Source organism: Ictalurus punctatus, chromosome 7 (assembly GCF_001660625.3).
Source record: "Ictalurus punctatus breed USDA103 chromosome 7, Coco_2.0, whole genome shotgun sequence".
In the NCBI taxonomy this organism is placed as follows: domain Eukaryota; kingdom Metazoa; phylum Chordata; class Actinopteri; order Siluriformes; family Ictaluridae; genus Ictalurus; species Ictalurus punctatus.
This window is the reverse complement of record NC_030422.2, coordinates 30088424-30106609: the sequence shown is the minus strand read 5'-3', so window position 1 is coordinate 30106609 and position 18186 is coordinate 30088424. Positions and strand designations below refer to the sequence as shown.

General features: G+C 38.3%; 2 protein-coding genes across 2 annotated transcripts; one reads left to right on the top strand and one right to left on the bottom strand.

Annotated features, from left to right (window-relative positions):
* Positions 1 to 739: 739 nt before the first annotated feature.
* cldn1 (claudin 1) lies at positions 740 to 9766 on the bottom strand. The gene is made up of 4 exons (XM_017473208.3): positions 9381 to 9766; positions 5402 to 5566; positions 3504 to 3588; positions 740 to 2846 (listed from the first exon to the last, which is right to left on the bottom strand). The coding sequence occupies exons 1-4, from the start codon at positions 9601 to 9603 to the stop codon at positions 2681 to 2683; spliced, it is 639 nt and encodes a 212-aa protein (XP_017328697.1). The 5' UTR covers positions 9604 to 9766; the 3' UTR covers positions 740 to 2680.
* Positions 9767 to 12118: 2352 nt separating this feature from the next.
* zgc:153913 (LRR and PCC domain-containing protein) lies at positions 12119 to 15444 on the top strand. Its single transcript, XM_017471131.3, has 2 exons — positions 12119 to 12472; positions 13411 to 15444. The coding sequence occupies exons 1-2, from the start codon at positions 12467 to 12469 to the stop codon at positions 15007 to 15009; spliced, it is 1605 nt and encodes a 534-aa protein (XP_017326620.1). The 5' UTR covers positions 12119 to 12466; the 3' UTR covers positions 15010 to 15444.
* The last annotated feature ends 2742 nt before the right edge of the window (positions 15445 to 18186 follow it).

Sequence of the window (18186 nt, the reverse complement as noted above, 5' to 3'; positions counted from 1 at the left end):
AAATGAAGGCAGGGGGGGTGATGTGTAGATTTTTTTTTTTTTTTTTTTTTTTTTTTAATTTGAAAATCAATTTAAATACTGATTTGGTCACATTTTACTCATCAATATGCATAAAACACAACCAAGAGATTTATTTATAATTACTAATGAATAATTAATAATCAAGTAATTGACTTTTTCTTCTTGTTGGATTATTTTTAGCTAGTTGCTTTGTGCAATTCTAGGTTACTTCAGATTCAATATTTATTTTAAAAAAAAAATAGAATTATAATGAATGTATCTACAACTCTGTTCCTGAATATTATGACCTTCAACATGTTTTTTTTTTTTTTTTTTTTTTTTTAGTGTTATAGCAGTTTTAAAATCCCTCTCAGCCATGTTTTCTGTCCTCGTTTCTACCTGGGATTGTTCTGGATTCTGCTCCCGTGAACGTGTCTCCACGGGTTCTCCCGTGACCACAGAACACACCCAGCTCATTCCAGTGAAGAAGGAAGGTGTTGTTGAGAAAATAAACCACACAGTCATAAGCCGTGTGTGCCACTGGTGCTTTAACACAAGTCCACCCACCCACACACACACACACACACACACACATGCAGACCTATAATTATCATTTAAAAAGCAAGCATTGTTGTGTATAAACATGTTTACATTGACACACCACACCACAACACAACATAGTAAACATGCAATACAACTTCCTTGCATCATTTCTTTAAAAACAACGTTTAATCGCAGGTCTCGTACAAAAGCAAGATTTTATTCAGTAAATCACCGACATACAAATGTCTTCAGCATTCAGTAACAAAACCTTACACCTTACAAAGCAATTCACGAAAACAAAAAACAACGACATTCGGACGCATACATCATGGGTCACGCTGACGAAACAAGATTACACCACAGCGCTGTTGAGTTCTGGATTCTGATTGGTCAGGAGGTATCCATCTATCCGCTCGTTCATTTCCTACAACAGCAACTCGATCCCAGGTTTACATCGATGCGCTCGTTCTAACACCTGACTCACACGCGGACTCGTGCAAGGCTAATGATACCAAGTTGTTATTTCTGTAAGGGGATTCGGTCGGCATTTTGTAACAATAAATTTTCCACCACAGCAAAGTCTTTCTCAATGAACATAAAAAACCGACTAGTTACAGTCGACAGCTGGACAACATAAGTGAAAGCACGAACTAACTTGTCTTGTGGATACGCAACACTAAATGTAGATAGAAACGGATAAAAAGTATGATGTCATTCGTTAACAAATTAAAATTTGTAATTGTTGGCCAATGGTATGGTGTAAGAGAAATAAAACACTCCAGTTCATGCTGTTTAAAAAAACACCCGCAAGTGTTTGATTCCTTACATCTGTTTATGATGTAATTGAAAACCAGTGCAGAATAATATATTGTTTACAGTTTTAATGCCCGAGAAATACCATATCACCAACTAGCACAAAGTTCTGATAAAAAATAATAATAATAATAATTAATCCAGGTAGCATGTAATCACACTCTAATAATGGATATGTTTTGGGGGAAAAAATTAGCACTGGCAACAAATTTGAATCAAATAGCAATCTATGTAATATTAAAAAAAAACAAAACAAAACAACAACAACAACAAAAAAAAACAAGTTCCTTGGTATTTCAAAACAGTTTCATTATTTTTTAAAAATGCACAGACATTCTCACAAATCCCCTTGTTGGAAAGATTAGGAAGAGTTCAAATTGGTATGAGAACTGAATGATTCAGTACGTTTACACGGACGACGATAATCCGATATGAACCCGATTAAGACGATACTCTGATTAAGACACTAGCATGTAAACAGAGATTATCGATGACCTTAATCTGATTAAAGTCACACTCGAAGTGAACACACATGGAATTAAGACGTGTGGCGTATTCCTGTTTTAGTCGCGTTACAGACACGTACACACCTTAATCACACTGTTAACGTATCACACTATTGTGCGACAGGACACGTACACACACGGCAGCGCTCAACTGTTTGACGGCAAACAAGAGAGCACGGCTGCGTCCCAAACCGCGCACTTACCTCCTGTATAGTAGGAGAAATACATGCATCTCAGCTACTGTAGTAGGTAAGTACACGGTTTGGGACGCAGCCCACGTCGGACGTCGGACGGTGTGGTGTGGGGAAGTAATAGCATGTGACGTTAATCGATCTATGTTTCTATAACGTTGGAACATGAAAGGAGTATTCTAAACGCAACTCATGTCCCGATATTGTCTTATTCAGAATAAGGTCAGTAATTAGATTACTGCTGTCCGTGTAAACGTAGTCATTGTTCACTGGTCTGCTTTCTTGAATGAAATGAATCAGGGATTTAGTGGCTAAAGGTTGCCAGGTCGGTAAGACTAACGCAAATCGTTCCTTGGTTTCTGCGAACAAAAGCTGATTCTAGAGATAATATCATTTTGAGCAAACATAACAGTTATAACAGGGATTTCTGACAAAACAGGTCGCATGTGAACAAAGGATTCACCTCAAACCACGCCGCGTTATTAAATCCAGAAGAAAAGTGGAAGTGAGTGAGACATATTTTGCAGTACTTTAGAGAAAAGCGGATGTGACTGGTTCGATGTTTTGTTCTGTAACTGTGTGCTTTATGTAAACCCGGACCTGGATTATCCTGAGAGTGGCTGAGCGTTAGACGTAGCCGGGCTGTGAGGGCTGGTTCGGGCGGGGCGCTGGGTAACGGGCTGGTGGAGCTCCTGAGCTCTTCTGGCCACAGTTACAGCACAGCAAGCTGCCTCCAATCACAGTGAGCGCGCACGCTCCCCATCCGATATACAGAGCTTTACCGAACTCGTACCTGCAAGCAGAAGAACATCAACATCTGTACAGTCCTGCTGCGATCATCTGGGAACATACTTTTTACTGTGATAAAAGATGCAAAGATTTTTATCAAGATTTATCCTCCCACTTTACTTTCATCCAGGTCCACTACTGACCCGATCGATCTTAAAGCCACCCTAATCCGTAGGCTACCGAATGTCAATAAAAATCTTAATTTGTACCATGATTAAATCCTTTTACAGGGATACACTGACTAGTCTGTGTGGAAATTGCCACTGTAGTAGTCACTATTAAAAAGTACAGGAAGCTGAAAAATCGTATCGGTAAACGTGAATCAGTGCAAAACACGTGAAAGAAAAGTGTTCTCGTGTCATAACCCATAAGAGCCAATCATGTTCGATATGCAAATGAAAGCAGGGGATGGGCGGGACGTTCAAAAGTGTTTCGGATTTGTTACGTGATAAAATCTCGTTTGCTACACAAAGTGAAAATAAACTCGTCCAAAAATGAATTAAGATTAAAGACTAACCCTAGAATCAGGTAAAAAAAAAAAAAAAAAAAAAAAATTCCTGTATTAGTCAATTATGCACAACTCGATTTAAACGAGCGACAACTATGTATGTTAAATGTATCTGTAATGAAGAAAATAAAATGGTGGTAAAAGTCTGCTCACCTTCCATTCGTCGGGGTGAAGGGGTCGAAGAACTTCCGTCTGATGTTATCTCCATACCAGATAGTAGCAACGAAAGCGAAGACACCTGAAGGACCAAACAACCAAACAGGTGACGCTTTAAACAGAATAAAAAAGGATTCCTGTAAAGAATTAATATCATGCGGAATTGGTGGTATTTATTACTGGATGACAGGACATCCTTATATTGGATATAATGAGAAGCAGTGGCGAGTGGTGACTTCTATAACCGGGTACACTGTGACGCAACCCACCCCATGTTTTACGCATGGCGTAACCAAACACAGTAGGTAAACGGTATGGCACATCGGGTTAGGACACACTCAAAGACACGGAGCAAAATCAGAAATGACAAGTAAGAAACACCATGGCAGCTCTGACCCATCGAGGCATGGACTCCACAAGACCTCTGAAGGTGTGCTGTGGGATCTGGCACCAAGATGTTAGCAGTAGATCCTTTAAGTCCTGTAAGGTGTGACGTGGGGCCTCCATGGATCGGACTTGTTTGTCCAGAACATTCCACAGACGCTCGATCGGATCGAGATCTGGGGAATTTGGAGGCGAGTCAACACCTTGAACTCTTTGTCATGTTCCTCGAACCGTTCCTGAACCATTTCTGCAGTGTGGTAGGGAGCGTTATCCTGCTGAAAGAGACCACTACTATTAGGGAATACCATCGACATGAAGGGGTGTACTTAGTCTGCAACGTTGTTTAGGTAGGTGGTACGCGTCAAAGTAACATCCAAATGAATCCCAAGGTTTCCCAGGAGACCACTGCCAGAGCATCATACTGCCTTCTTCCCATAGTGCATCCTGGTGTCATCTCTTCCCCAGGTAAGCGACGCACCCACACCCGGCCTCCACATGATGTAAAAAAAAAACATGATTCCTCAGACCAGGCCACCTTCTTCTATTGCTCCATGGTCCAGTACTGATGTTCACGTGCCCATTGTAGGAGATTTCAGTGGTGGACAGGAGTCACCATGGGTGCTCTGACCGGTCTGCAGCTAAACAGCCCCATACGCAGCAAGCTGTGATGCACTGTGTGTTCTGACTCCTTTCTATCAGAGCCAGCTTTAACTTTTTCTGCAGTTTGTGCTTCAGTAGCTCTTCTGTGGGATTAGACCACTTCACAGATGGCTTCACATGCGCATGAAGAAGCCTTGGGCACCCACGACCCTGTCGCTGGTTCACCGATTGTCCTTCCGACGACCACTTTTGGTAGGTACTAACCTCTGCATACTAGGAACACCACACAAGACCTGTCATTTTGGAGATGCTCTGACCAGGTCATCTAGCCATCACAATTAGGTCCTTGTCACAGTAGATCAGATCCTTACACTTGGCCATTTTTCCTGCTTCCAACACATCAACTTCGAGAACTGACTGTTCACGTGCTGCTTAATATACCCCACCCCTTGACAGGTGCCTTTATAACGAGATAATCAACGTTATTCACTTCACCTGTCCGGAGCTTTAATGTTATAGCTGATTGGTGTGTATAGGATTGAATTCAGAAACTGGCATGATCAATGACAAACAAGTTACCATGACGACCCATTAGTTACTGAAGGGGTCGCAATCGGTTATCATAATTCTTTTACAAAATATAATAATATCATTGTAATATCACTACAAGTTGTTTTTACACGTCACCCAGTTCTTGTGCTTGTCTACCTGTAATAATTATATGTTATAACGTAAGTGATAACAGGAACTGAACAAGTTTTCTGGATGTTCCACAACATTTTCCTGAAGTCCTGATGTGTTTTATCCTTTACTGAGATTTATATATCTATATATATATACAGAGAGAGAGAGAGAGAGAGAGAGAGAGAGAGAGAGAGAGATAAAGATATAGATATATCATATCTCCACACCTGCGATGATGAAGACCACGCCTCCAGCCACAGCCACTTTGTCTTTGAGCTCCACATTGTCCTCCATGCACTTGGTGCACTTCATGCCCACCGAGGCCACCAGGATGGCGATTCCACACAACAGGATCCCCGACAGGATGAACCCTCGAGCCGCCTGGACCTCCACTGCAGCGGGAGAGACACAAACACATCCATATCAGACAGACGTGATAGCGCAGCGAGCTCATAACTGCGGTGAAATATTTAAGCTTTTCAGGAATAATCAGTACTTTCATAGCGCTGATAATGAGAATGAACTGATCAGCTGATCACATTTTGTACAATGAGCAAGTCCTTATATAAGGTTACATCTAGTTTCATGAGACAAAAGTGAAAGGAAAAATAATGTATGTAGATATTATGTTATATATATATATATATATATATATATATATATATATATATATATATATATATATATATATATATATATATATATATATATATATATATATATAGCCATATCGTTGAGTGGACTAGCTGTTATTTGAGAGAAAGTGATTTAATAAACCATGAATATAGCATTGGAATGCTTGGAAATATGGTGTATCTTCTCTTCTGTAACAATTTAGAAATAATTGTTCTGTGCCATGCCTGTACGCAGGACAAGACCAAGTTATGACAGTGTTCTGGGGAACTCATCCTCTGTTTTATATTGGTATGTAGTTATATTGCAGTTACAGTTGAGGTCATAACTGTACATATGCCTTGCAGGATCTGCACATATGTTAATAATTAAAAAAAAATCAATCTTTAACTAACATTAACATTAATAAATCATTTATGATCCCCCTTATTATTATTATTATTATTATTATTATTATTATTATTGTTATTATTATTATTATTGTTTTTTTTTTTTAGATTATTAGCATTTTGCAGATTCTGCAAGGCGTATGTAAACTTAAGACCTCAACTGTATGTACGAAAAACACAGTCGCTACAGTTATTCCTGAGAACTTATATTTCTTTCAATTTAAGTTGATTATTGTAAATGTAAATGAGCCAAAACAACATTCATTATGATAATAATGAATACGATATACGAAAATAATATACGATACGATATGATTGGATTAAGGACCTGGGGTTAGTTTACGAACAATGATGACGATTCTGAGGCCAAATCAGATTAAAAATATGAATGACTTGTTACACATCGGTCGCTTGTTTTTTATCCATATTAACTGATTCATGATTGATTTCGATCTTTGTCTTTTAAATCAATACACCGATCCAGATCGTCAGGTCTGTACACCATGGTGTTGTGGGCAGTGAAACAGTGAAAGCAGTTCAGGAACAGTTATGGAATCCGAGGCATTTATCCAACCTGTCTGAACTCGCAGGAAAACACACACAGATAAGACAGATGAGGAGGAGGATGTGGAAGAGAAGGATGAGGAGAAGGACAGGGAGGAGGATGAGGATGAGAAGGATGAGGAGAAGGACAGGGAGGAGGATGAGGATGAGAAGGATGAGGAGAAGGACAGGGAGGAGGATGAGGATGAGAAGGATGAGGAGAAGGACAGGGAGGAGGATGAGGATGAGAAGGTTGAGGAGAAGGACAGGGAGGAGGATGAGGATGAGAAGGAGAAGGAAGCTTAAATTGAGGAGGAAGATGAGGAGGAGAAGGATGACGATGATGATGAGGAGACTTAGGATGAGGAGGAGTTGGAGAAGGACGAGGAGGAGAAGGAGGAAGAGGAGGATGAGGAGATGGAGGAGGAGAAGGATGTGGAGGCAGAGGAGAAGGACGAGGAGGAGTAGGAGGAGGATTAGGATGAGGAGGAGAAGGACGATAAGGAGGAAGGGCAGGAGAAGGACAAGGATGAGAAGAATGAGGAGGAGAAGGATGATGAGGTAGAGGAGGATGATGAGGAGAAGGAGGTGGAAGAGGAGGAGGAGGATGAGGAGGTCAGTGAGGAGGAGGAGGAAGAGAAGGAAGAGGATGAGGAGAAGGAGAAGGATGAGTGGCAGGAGGAGAAGGATGAAGAGGAAGGGAAGGATGAGAAGGACAAGGATGACGGGAGGAGGAGGAGGACAAAAGGAGGAGGAAGAGCAGGACAGGGACGAGGATAAGGACATAAAAGAGGAGGAGGATGAGGAGGAGATGTTAAGCTTTTGTGAAAGATGGAAGAGGGGATTTGTCACTTCATAGTGCTGCTCTTTATGCGCAGTTCTTCTTCCACACAATAAAAAGTGTCCTCATCACTTTAAAATGCTTTGCTCATGGAAATGAAATGAAAGTATTTATTGCTACATTTACAGAACTAGTGAATTACTTTCAGCTGCTCAAATTCTCGATCACTTCCAGTATTTCTGTAGATTTTACACAGAATTGTCTAACGAGCTCGTTCTGAACCTCTCTACATCAGCTCTGAATGAAAGCCCGTGCTGAGAGCAGTACCTAACGTACTGACAGGAATGTACTGACAGGCGTGCGCTGACAGGAGCGTCGTAAAGGCGGGAAGGTGGAGATTCTTATCTTTATTCGTTACGAATCTGAGTAGAGAGAGAACAAGTAAAGAAACGAAAACAAAACAAACAAGCAAACAAACAAAAAGTCCAGGAGCTCTTGAAGCCTCATACATACACTGCGTTACCATGAACTTCTCCATATATAATGCGCTTCATGTTAAATAACAATAATAAACCATGACTTTAAGGGAACTCTAATTAATATTGGCACCCCTGTCAGCTCATAGGGTTGTAATATGTCAACATGCAGTAACTGATTATTACCATTACTAACAAACTTAGAGAAAACGATGCATAATAATGTCATTACAGGAGCTACACTAAGGCAAAAACTATAGAACAATAGCAGCTGTTTACCCAAATCCATACATTATATAGACAAATCAAGAGTAAATAAATAAATAAATAAATAAATAAAGACAGAAAGAAAGAAGTAAGTTAGTAAAAAAGCAAATAAATCAATACATACGTAATTGAATAAGTAACTAAACAAACAAGCAAACAAATAAATTAATAAATAAATAAGCAAACATTAAGTATGTAAATAAGAAGTAAATGAATAAATAAACAAGTAAATAAGTAAGCAAATAAACAAGTATATAAAGAAGAAGTAAGTAAATAAATGAATAAACAGATGCGAATGATTAAATAAAGCATAAAATTCAACAAATAAATAGGGGGACAAATAAGTAGTTCATTAGGTGAGTAAATAAGCAAGTGAGCAAGCAAACTAACTAACTAAACTAAATAAAATAATAAACTAGAATGGGTAAATAAATAACAACAAACAAAAACAAACAAATGAACAACTACTACTAAAATAATAAGTATAGATAATAAGCTAGTAGAGATAAGATGTAAATAATGTAAATAAAAGACTATAACTGTAAATAAGGTGTAAATGTAAATAAGAGACTATAACTGTAAATAAGATGTAAATAATATAAATAAGAGACTATAACTGTAAATAAGATGTAAATAATATAAATAAGAGACTATAACTGTAAATAAGATGTAAACGTAAATAAGAGACTATAACTGTAAATAAGATGTAAATAATGTAAATAAGAGACTATAACTGTAAATAAGATGTAAACGTAAATAAGAGACTATAACTGTAAATAAGATGTAAATAATGCAAATAAGAGACTATAACTGTAAATAAGATGTAAACGTAAATAAGAGACTATAACTGTAAATAAGATGTAAATAATGTAAATAAGAGACTATAACTGTAAATAAGGTGTAAATGTAAATAAGAGACTATAACTGTAAATAAGGTGTAAATAATGTAAATAAGAGACTATAACTGTAAATAAGGTGTAAATGTAAATAAGAGACTATAACTGTAAATAAGGTGTAAATGTAAATAAGAGACTATAACTGTAAATAAGGTGTAAATGTAAATAAGAGACTATAACTGTAAATAAGGTGTAAATGTAAATAAGAGACTGTATCTTACAGGGTAGTTGTAGGAGTGAGTCGTAGACTTTGCACTGTATCTGGCCGGTGCTCTGGTACACACAGGACTGCCACAGTCCCTCATATATGGCCTGTGCTGTTATAATGTTATCCCCTGCGTACGAGGACATCTTCCACTCTGTCATGGTGGCGGAGATGATCAACCCCACAAAGCCTAAAAATGCCAACGAGAAGCCAAGAAGCTGCATCCCTCCGCTGGCCATGTCTGCTATCAGAGAGGGGTTTCCAATCAGAAGAGGAAAGACAGGATGGAAATCCTGAGAGAGAGGGACAGAGATAAAGATAGGGAGAAAGAGAGAGAGAGAGAGAGAGCTCTCAGCTGCAGGTCAGGAGAGAAGATTCACTTGGACTAAAGTGTGGAGTTGATCATCACCTCCTCCCTCACCTGGGAGCAACACACACACACACACACACACACACACACACACACACACACACACACACACACACACACACACACAGAGAGAGAGAGAGAGAGAGAGAGAGAGAGAGAGAGAGAGAGAGAGAGAGAGAGACTGGTGCCACCTGGTGGACAATTCACTAACAGCAGGCAATTTAAATTTATCTAAATACAGTCATGGGGGAAAAAAAGTGCACCCACCTTCAGTACTAGGTTTCAGGGCTTAAATAACAACTGTGTGGCCTTCATCAACCTCTATAAACAAACAAATAGCTCCAGGTGACCACATAACACACAGTATGGATCGTTTTATTCCAGATGATATTTATACGCTTGTTCTCGAGTTACTGAGATTTGGATTCAACCAGTTAAACAGGTTAATAACTATAAGAGCTCAATAATAAATAGAATAATTTTGATCATGTCAGCTTGGGATTGTAAGTAGATTGTGCCCTGAGGATCCCGGATGCCATTATGAGATCAGGAATTATGTTTTACTAAGGAGAAAACATGTTGTTTTCGAACTTTCATAAACAATAATTCCACGTAGGCTACTTGCGTATGTTTTCTGTGTGGTAGGAAAAAAGGGGGAAAAAATCCCTTCATTTTAAGTGAACAGACTGTTAAAAAAGTCTAAATATCTGATGGGAAATGTCTAAATGAGAAAAAGATATATGATATGTAATTAATTAATTAATTAATTAAAACAATAACAACATTGTTCAATAAAAATGCTATTTGATATTTGATTTGCCCTTTCGGTTATGTGTTGTCTGTTTAATAATACACTGAATGGCTGAAACGACAGTACACAGTTGTTTAGACAGGTCTCAGAATGATGTGAGCTCAATTTGATGAAGATTGGACAAAATTTGGATGAGTAACAAAAATGGCCCTTGGAAGCATTTTCAACATGTTATTGTAACTTTTGACCAGTAAGCGGCGCTGATAGGAAATTTGCCTTCAGATTTGTTGGTATGTTACTGGAAAAGCGTTGGCATATCAACATTGTTTTGATAACTTTTGTCCAGGTTGGTCTGACTTTGGTGTTGATTTAACCTCGATTTTAAATTTTGGACACATGGTATAAAAATTTGACTATAAACATACTATAGAGCATTGGCAACACTTGGCCCAAATTTGCTCAGAAGGTTCCTTAGACCCTTCCCACTCAGTATGCCAAATTTCACAACTATTTCCAGAAGGTTCTATGAAGAAGAAGAAGAAGAAGAAGAAAAGGTGCAATAACATGGTGCCTGGGTGCTTGGCCTCCTAATAATAATAATAATAATAATAATAATAATAATAATAATAATAATAATAATAATAACTTGATTGTAATAACTAAATAACTAAATAGATAAACAACAAACAAAAAACAAACAAATATTACTACTGCTACTACTACTTTTAGTAATAATAATAATAATAATAATAATAATAATAATAATAATAATAATAATATAAACTTGTTTGTAATAACTAACTGACTAAATAGATAAATAAAAAACAAAAAAACAAACAAATATTACTACTGCTACTACTACTCTTAATAATAATAATAATTATTATTATTATTATAGTTATAATAATAATAATAATAATAATAATAATAATTTGTTTGTGATAACTAACTAGCTAAATATATATACAAACAACAAACAAACAAATACTACTACTACTTTTAATAATAATAATATAAACTTGTTTGTAATAACTAACTGACTAAATAGATAAATAAAAAACAAAAAACAAACAAACAAATATTACTACTGCTACTACTACTCTTAATAATAATTATTATTATTATAGTTATAATAATAATAATAATAATAATAATAATAATAATAATAATAATAATAATTTGTTTGTGATAACTAACTAGCTAAATATATATACAAACAACAAACAAACAAATACTACTACTACTTTTAATAATAACAATAATAACAATAATAATAATAATAATAATAATAATAATAATAATAATAATAATAATAATAATAATTATTATTATATAAATTTGTTTGTAATAACCAACTGACTAAATAAAAATACAACAAACAAACAAACAAATGCTACTACTACAGATTTACTTTGTTTAGTTATTTATTTGATTGTTTTCTATACCCCTTTAACACAATTTATTTCTATTTAGCAAAAACTATTTGTCTTTTGTATTTTTTTTTTTTATCAGTGAGCATAAAAAGCCCACTGCTGTTGTATTAAAAGCACAAACTGAAAGTGACTGTGTAAAAAAGAGTATGTGAGAGTATCTGTAAAAAAAGTTCCCTCATATTATTGACTAAAGGGTCGAAAAGTCCACAAGATGGTGCCTAATATCAACAAATAGAAAATGACTCTAATTTCTATTTCTGCTTGTCCTTTCGAACTTCACTCAGGGATGAAATGAAAAGAGTTTCTGTATTAATAACACAAAGAAACCTGCTGAATAACTAAACCCACATGCTGCCGAGAACCTCGAACCGGAGCGAACTATTTTGTAACATCTTCCAGTAAGGCACCGAACGACGAACAGCAAATATTGTACTTTTGCAGAGCAGACGAGTGCGAGATTAGCGGTGAGATTAGCACGGCCAAAACGGCAGAAAGTCTGAACCTGAACCTGCAGCTCGACTGATTCCTTCTCACAGAAAATTCCGGACATGCAGGTACACCATGTACATTTTCTCCTTCAGCGCCGTATGTTTGTCTCCTTATTTTGATCCGTTCCTAGTTTGAACCTGAACGGCAAAGTGTAAACAAATTCCATCATTCTATTTGTCAAGAAGATTCTTTTATACTGCGTACACGCACCGTTGTTTGTAACGACACTATGAGAAAGTTCAAAGTTTTCCATTTCTACCTCTTCATGTATAGTTAGATCATTTGCTCACCTAAAAAAAAAGACCATGTCTCATGAAAGACAAAAATATAAATCAGAAAAAAAAAACAATCACAATACAGAAATTTCCACATAAATCTATATAATGTAAACAGTAACAACTGCTGAAGCCTTGATTCTGATTGGTCAGTAAGTCTTGATTCATTTTCTGTAACAGCAGCTCTGACAATAACGCGCTCGTGTGTATCACTGGTATCGTGAAGTTTTCTGTAAGGGGATGTTTATTTTACATTCATGGAAGGAGTCTCCAGTGTCAGTGCTTTGCAAAAATCAGAAGTCAAACCGTTTTAAGCTTTAAGTTTTCTGTTTTGTTTACGTCTTATTAACTTGGGGGGACGGGGGACGGGGGGGACGGGGGTGGACGGGATGGGGCGAGTGTGTAATGCAAGTGAGAACAGGAACTGAGTTGTTCCACGATCATTAAGTGTAACTATAAATGGCTAAAAAGTATGACGCGTTGTTCTTCAGAACATGTTGTTCTAGGAAAACACTCAGCAGTCAACTTCCTGTAGTGTTAATTCCTTACATAGCTTACAATGTGCATTACAGTGAACATAAACATAACAACGATCATTAAAGATCACGGAAGGTTATTCATTTCCTACAAAATGCTACTTTTTTCAACTTTTACAATGGATATAATAAAGTGTCAAAGCGCAAGACTGAAACCAGAAACAAACACTCATTTGTTGTTTGTTTTCCCAGGAGAAGATGAAGATCCACAATGCGGTCGCTCTGCTCGTCCTGCTTCAGCTCTGCCAAAACGCTGTCCTGAGCACCAGCAGCACCTCCTGCCCTCCGCTATGCCAGTGTTTCTCTGCAACAACCGTCATTTGCTCAGAGCCGCTGATTAAGGCTTTGCCAGCGGATATCCCCTCCCAGGCGACAGCTCTGATCGTGATAGCATCTGGTCTGAGAAGGATCACCATTCAGGAGCATCTGGGAAACCTGACCAAACTTGTATTCTTGAACAACCCAGTGGAGAATGTCTCCCATGACGCCTTTAAAAGTCTGATGAGTCTAGAGGAGCTGGAGATTAGCGGAAGTCATTTCTTGGTCTTAGAAGCTGGAACCTTTAATAAGTTGGACAAGCTCACCAAGCTTCTTCTTAACAACAACAAGATAACGCTTTTAGCACCAAGCATTTTTGACTCTCTTGAGAAGCTTGAGACGCTTCAACTGCGAGGAAACATGCTCACAAATCTCCACAGGGATATTTTCCACAAGCTCTACAACCTCCAAGAGCTCAATCTGGCCTCCAACAAGCTTCCTACAATACACACGAGTAAGCTGAGCAAGCTGAAGAAGTTGGATTTAGGTCTGAACCAGATCACCTGTCTGGCCGTGGACACCTTTAGAGGAAACCCTCAGCTGCAAATTCTGTCCCTGAAGGGTAACCAGATCGCTCAGCTCACTCCGGGCATCTTCAGCCAGCTGGACAACTTGAAGGAACTGAATCTCAGAGGTAACAAAATATCGGCACTGAGTGCTGGAATATTCCCTTCCAATCTGAAGAAGCTCATGCTCAGAGGGAACGCCTTAGTCCAACTATCCTCCGTGGCATTCACTGGCCTTCACAATCTCACTCATCTGGACTTGTCTCAAAACCTGCTATCTTCTCTTCCTGCAGAACTTTTCCACAACCTTTCCTCCTTAGAGCATCTGGACTTGTCTGAGAATACGCTTCAGGAGTTAGCCAGCACTGTGTTCAGAGGACTGCTCCAAATCAGTGTCATTGATTTGCAGAAGAACAACCTAACCTCACTAGAAGCAGATCTTTTCACAGATCAGGGACAGATGTCGCGCCTCAACTTGGCCAGGAACAGACTGGAGAACCTTCCGGACGGTGTTTTCGAGCCTTTAGACTTTGAGTGTTTGTTGCAGCTCCATGGTAATCCCTGGCTCTGCGATTGCGACCTAATGTACCTTCACGAGTGGTTGTTCCTCTACGGCAAGACCGTGGCGGACCTGAGTCAGGTTTACTGCGCTAATCCCCAGCGTCTCAGGGGAATGAGTCTGACCACCATGAACAAAGAGCAGCTTCTCTGCGTAAACAGATCCATCTCTGAGACACGAAACAGCATTAACCAGACCACCAGCACTGACTCTGACAGACAGTGCAGTCTCCAGGAAGCCAATGGCATCATTGTTGTTAAGTGCAAGCTCATGAAGTGTACCGATTTAAAACTTGATGTGTATTTTCACCAGTCCGATGGAAGGCCTTTAAATTATACTTTGACAGAACCTTGGCCAGAGTCTGTTCAGTGCTTCAATGGGACGGTAATCCTCACTGTTTTTCCTTAAGTTGTTCTTATTAGTAATTCAATATAGAGCTTTTAAAATAAAAATAAATAAATAAATAATTAAATAAAAAACAGGCTTCTACAAGGACACCTAAAACATTTAATATAATAATAATAAAGCGCCACTGATGCCATACGGGACAATCTGGGAGGATGAGAAAACTACTATTCTAACTTCATCAATTTCCATTTTATTTACTAGACCTCACCGGCCTCTCTCTCTCTCTCTCTCTCTCTCTCTCTCTCTCTCTCTCTCTCTCTCTCTCTCTCTCTATCTATCTCTCTCTCTCTCTTTTTTTTTTTTGGGAATTTTTTGAATTTTTTTGGCCCGAGAACTTGCAAAGTGTCTCCCAAGTCGGAAAACTTCCTGTTACAAAGCGCTGACACTGGAGACTCCTTCCATTCATGTTAAATAAACATTTCATCTTCATAATAACGACGATTACGCCTTCTTCTTCTTTCTTTTATTTCTGTTTTCTTAGCTCTTAAACAAAAGTTTATTTCATTCTTCCAGCCTCACACGAGACTCCGAGAGATCGTTTTGCTTCTTTCGTGAAATACACGCTCGAAATAAGCAAAATGATCTAATTATGACAGGATAAGACCTTTTCAAGCTTGAGTAAATGAGCAATAATATGTACAAACAGGCATCATGATCTTATCTTTGTTTAAAAACAATCTAATCAAGAGAAATGTCAGAGGAATTTCACTATACTCAAGATATTCCTCTTGTTACAGTGGATATTTTTTGGACGGCCCAGTGGAAATGTTTTACAGGACCAGGTGGTTCAGCGTCCAACGACGTTTTCACATACAGAGCAGATTATCCAGGAGAAATCTCTAACCACATGACTCACACTGAGCTGATAAGCAAGGTGGATAGCCTGTGAAGTTCAAAGTACAGCCAACACTACAAACAACAGTGCAACGCTCCAACACAACCATGTGCTCTTTATGTCGAAGCAGGCGCTTAACAGGATATACCATCGAATTTCATTACCTTGTGACCCGACGACTCCATAGTTAATATTATTACTATTAGGAACATTGTTAAATGTTTACTGTTATTAACACCAAGGTTTATTTATTTATTTATTTACGTATTTGTTTTATTTGGCATCCAGGGACCCCTTCAATGCCTTATATTCCACAGATTCATTCAGCATAGATTTCATTTATGAACACAACTCAAATATTCAAACATACGGCACAGTATTTAAACATTATGTTGTCGTAATCCGGCTAACACGTTAGGTCCGCAGAATTTATATTTATTACGAGTTAAAATTGAGTTAAAATTGAATAGAAGTGAAATATAATCCTAACTCTCAGGAATTCATAGTAAGCATCTGTATAAGAACGTTGATAATGGCTGTGATTTCCAGCACTGTAACTAAATAAACACTCATTATCAGCTCTGAGGAACCGTGGCCAAGGCTGACGGACCCCGCTCTGAGAACGGCTGCCCTACATAATCCTTTTCAGTCTTTCTAATAACACGATCGTGATGAAATCGGATGTCCTTGGGATTCCGAACAGACCCATGAAATTATCCTTGAACCGAACCAGCAGGATTTCTGTGAACACTGAAGAAAAGACGGCATGGTGCTAAAGTTCACCCGCAGAGGGCGCTCTTCGCTGGAGAGAACAGCTTGAAGTTTTTCAGGAATCACTTTCAAGATTCGAGCACTTTATTGTGATATGTACAAGCGTCTTGTGTAATGTAAGTCTTAGTTTGGACTTTTGCACCGATCCTGCGTTAGATTTCAAATAAAAGATAAATAATACAAAATAAGATGATGACAATATTACGAGACTGTACATGTTGCGACTGGTGCCATCCATCCATCCATCTTCTATACCGCTTATCCTTTTCAGGGTCACAGGGAAACCTGGAGCCTATCCCAGGGAGCATGGGGCACGAGGCGGGGTACACCCTGGACAGGGTGCCAATACATCGCAGGGCACAATCACATACACTCACACACCCATTCATACACTACGGACACTTTGGACACGCCAATCAGCCTACCATGCATGTCTTTGGACTGGGGGAGGAAACCGGAGTACCCAGAGGAAACCCCAGCAGCACGGGGAGAACATGCAAACTCCACAGACACAGGGCCACGGTGGGAATCGAACCCCCGACCCTGGAGGTGTGAAGCGAACGTGCTAAGCCACCGTGCGCCCCGGTTTTAATTATATATCTATATCTATCTATATATCTATATATATATATATATATCTATATATATATCTATATCTATATATATCTATATATATATATATATATATATATATATATATATATATATATATATATATATATATATATATATATATGAAGAGTATATAAACTTTTATACAGCTGTTTCACTAAAATAAACTTCAAACTGACTTAAAATGTAGCAGAAGCTGATATAATGATTTGATTGGTCGCTTTACAGGTACATCAGCTGATAAGTTGTTTCGCTGGATGCTAATGTAATATCCTCATACTAGTACAAATAAGTCCAGGTCTAAGAATACTGTCAAGCTAAAACCCTGTTACAGTGGAGCTCTTCATTCAATTCAGAAGTCGTTTAGCTCCGCAAGAACTTTTTAACTGTCAATCCTGGCAGCCTTTGGCCAAAGTAAATAATTAAGCCAGACACTCCTTCAGCTATTAAATACTGTCCTACACAAAGCTCAGTTTTGTAACTCTGCATTCCTTCTACAGCCGTGCAGAGGTCCACTGACAATCAGAGGCACAAACAAGCCAATAAGGTGGAAACTAAAGTCTTTTCATACAGGACTTTAACCAGAAAGTGACCGTCCCTGGTGTGCGACGAGCGTACAAGCTCAACCGCTCAATAATATTTAAAAAATGATAAATAAACACAACAGATATGCCAGTAGACGTGTGAAGGTGCCCTGAATTCTCTGATATTAAGCGCTCTTCTGGAGGCCCCGCCTCTTGCACCCTTTTTCACATTAGTAACATCTCGTCTGGAAAGATGGACCGGCACGGTGTCCTCACGTGTTTCGAGTCCATTAATGTGAAATAAAATCTACGAGTGATGCACATTCCACTCAGCAATCATCAGACAAGTACATCAATGAAACGAGTTACCTTGATTAGGCACACGCTGAAATTTAGGGCACTGAAAATGTGGGGGAAAATGTCCAAACATGAACA

Excerpts from the sequence above, each read along its gene's own strand:
- cldn1 (XM_017473208.3), bottom strand. The coding sequence starts at position 9,603 with ATGGCCAGCGGAGGGATGCAGCTTCTTGGCTTCTCGTTGGCATTTTTA. Across the intron at positions 5,567-9,380 it reads CTCACTCCTACAACTACCCT|TGGAGGTCCAGGCGGCTCGA; the intron begins GTAAGATACAGT and ends CTCCCGCTGCAG. Across the intron at positions 3,589-5,401 it reads CGTGGTCTTCATCATCGCAG|GTGTCTTCGCTTTCGTTGCT; the intron begins GTGTGGAGATAT and ends TTGGTCCTTCAG.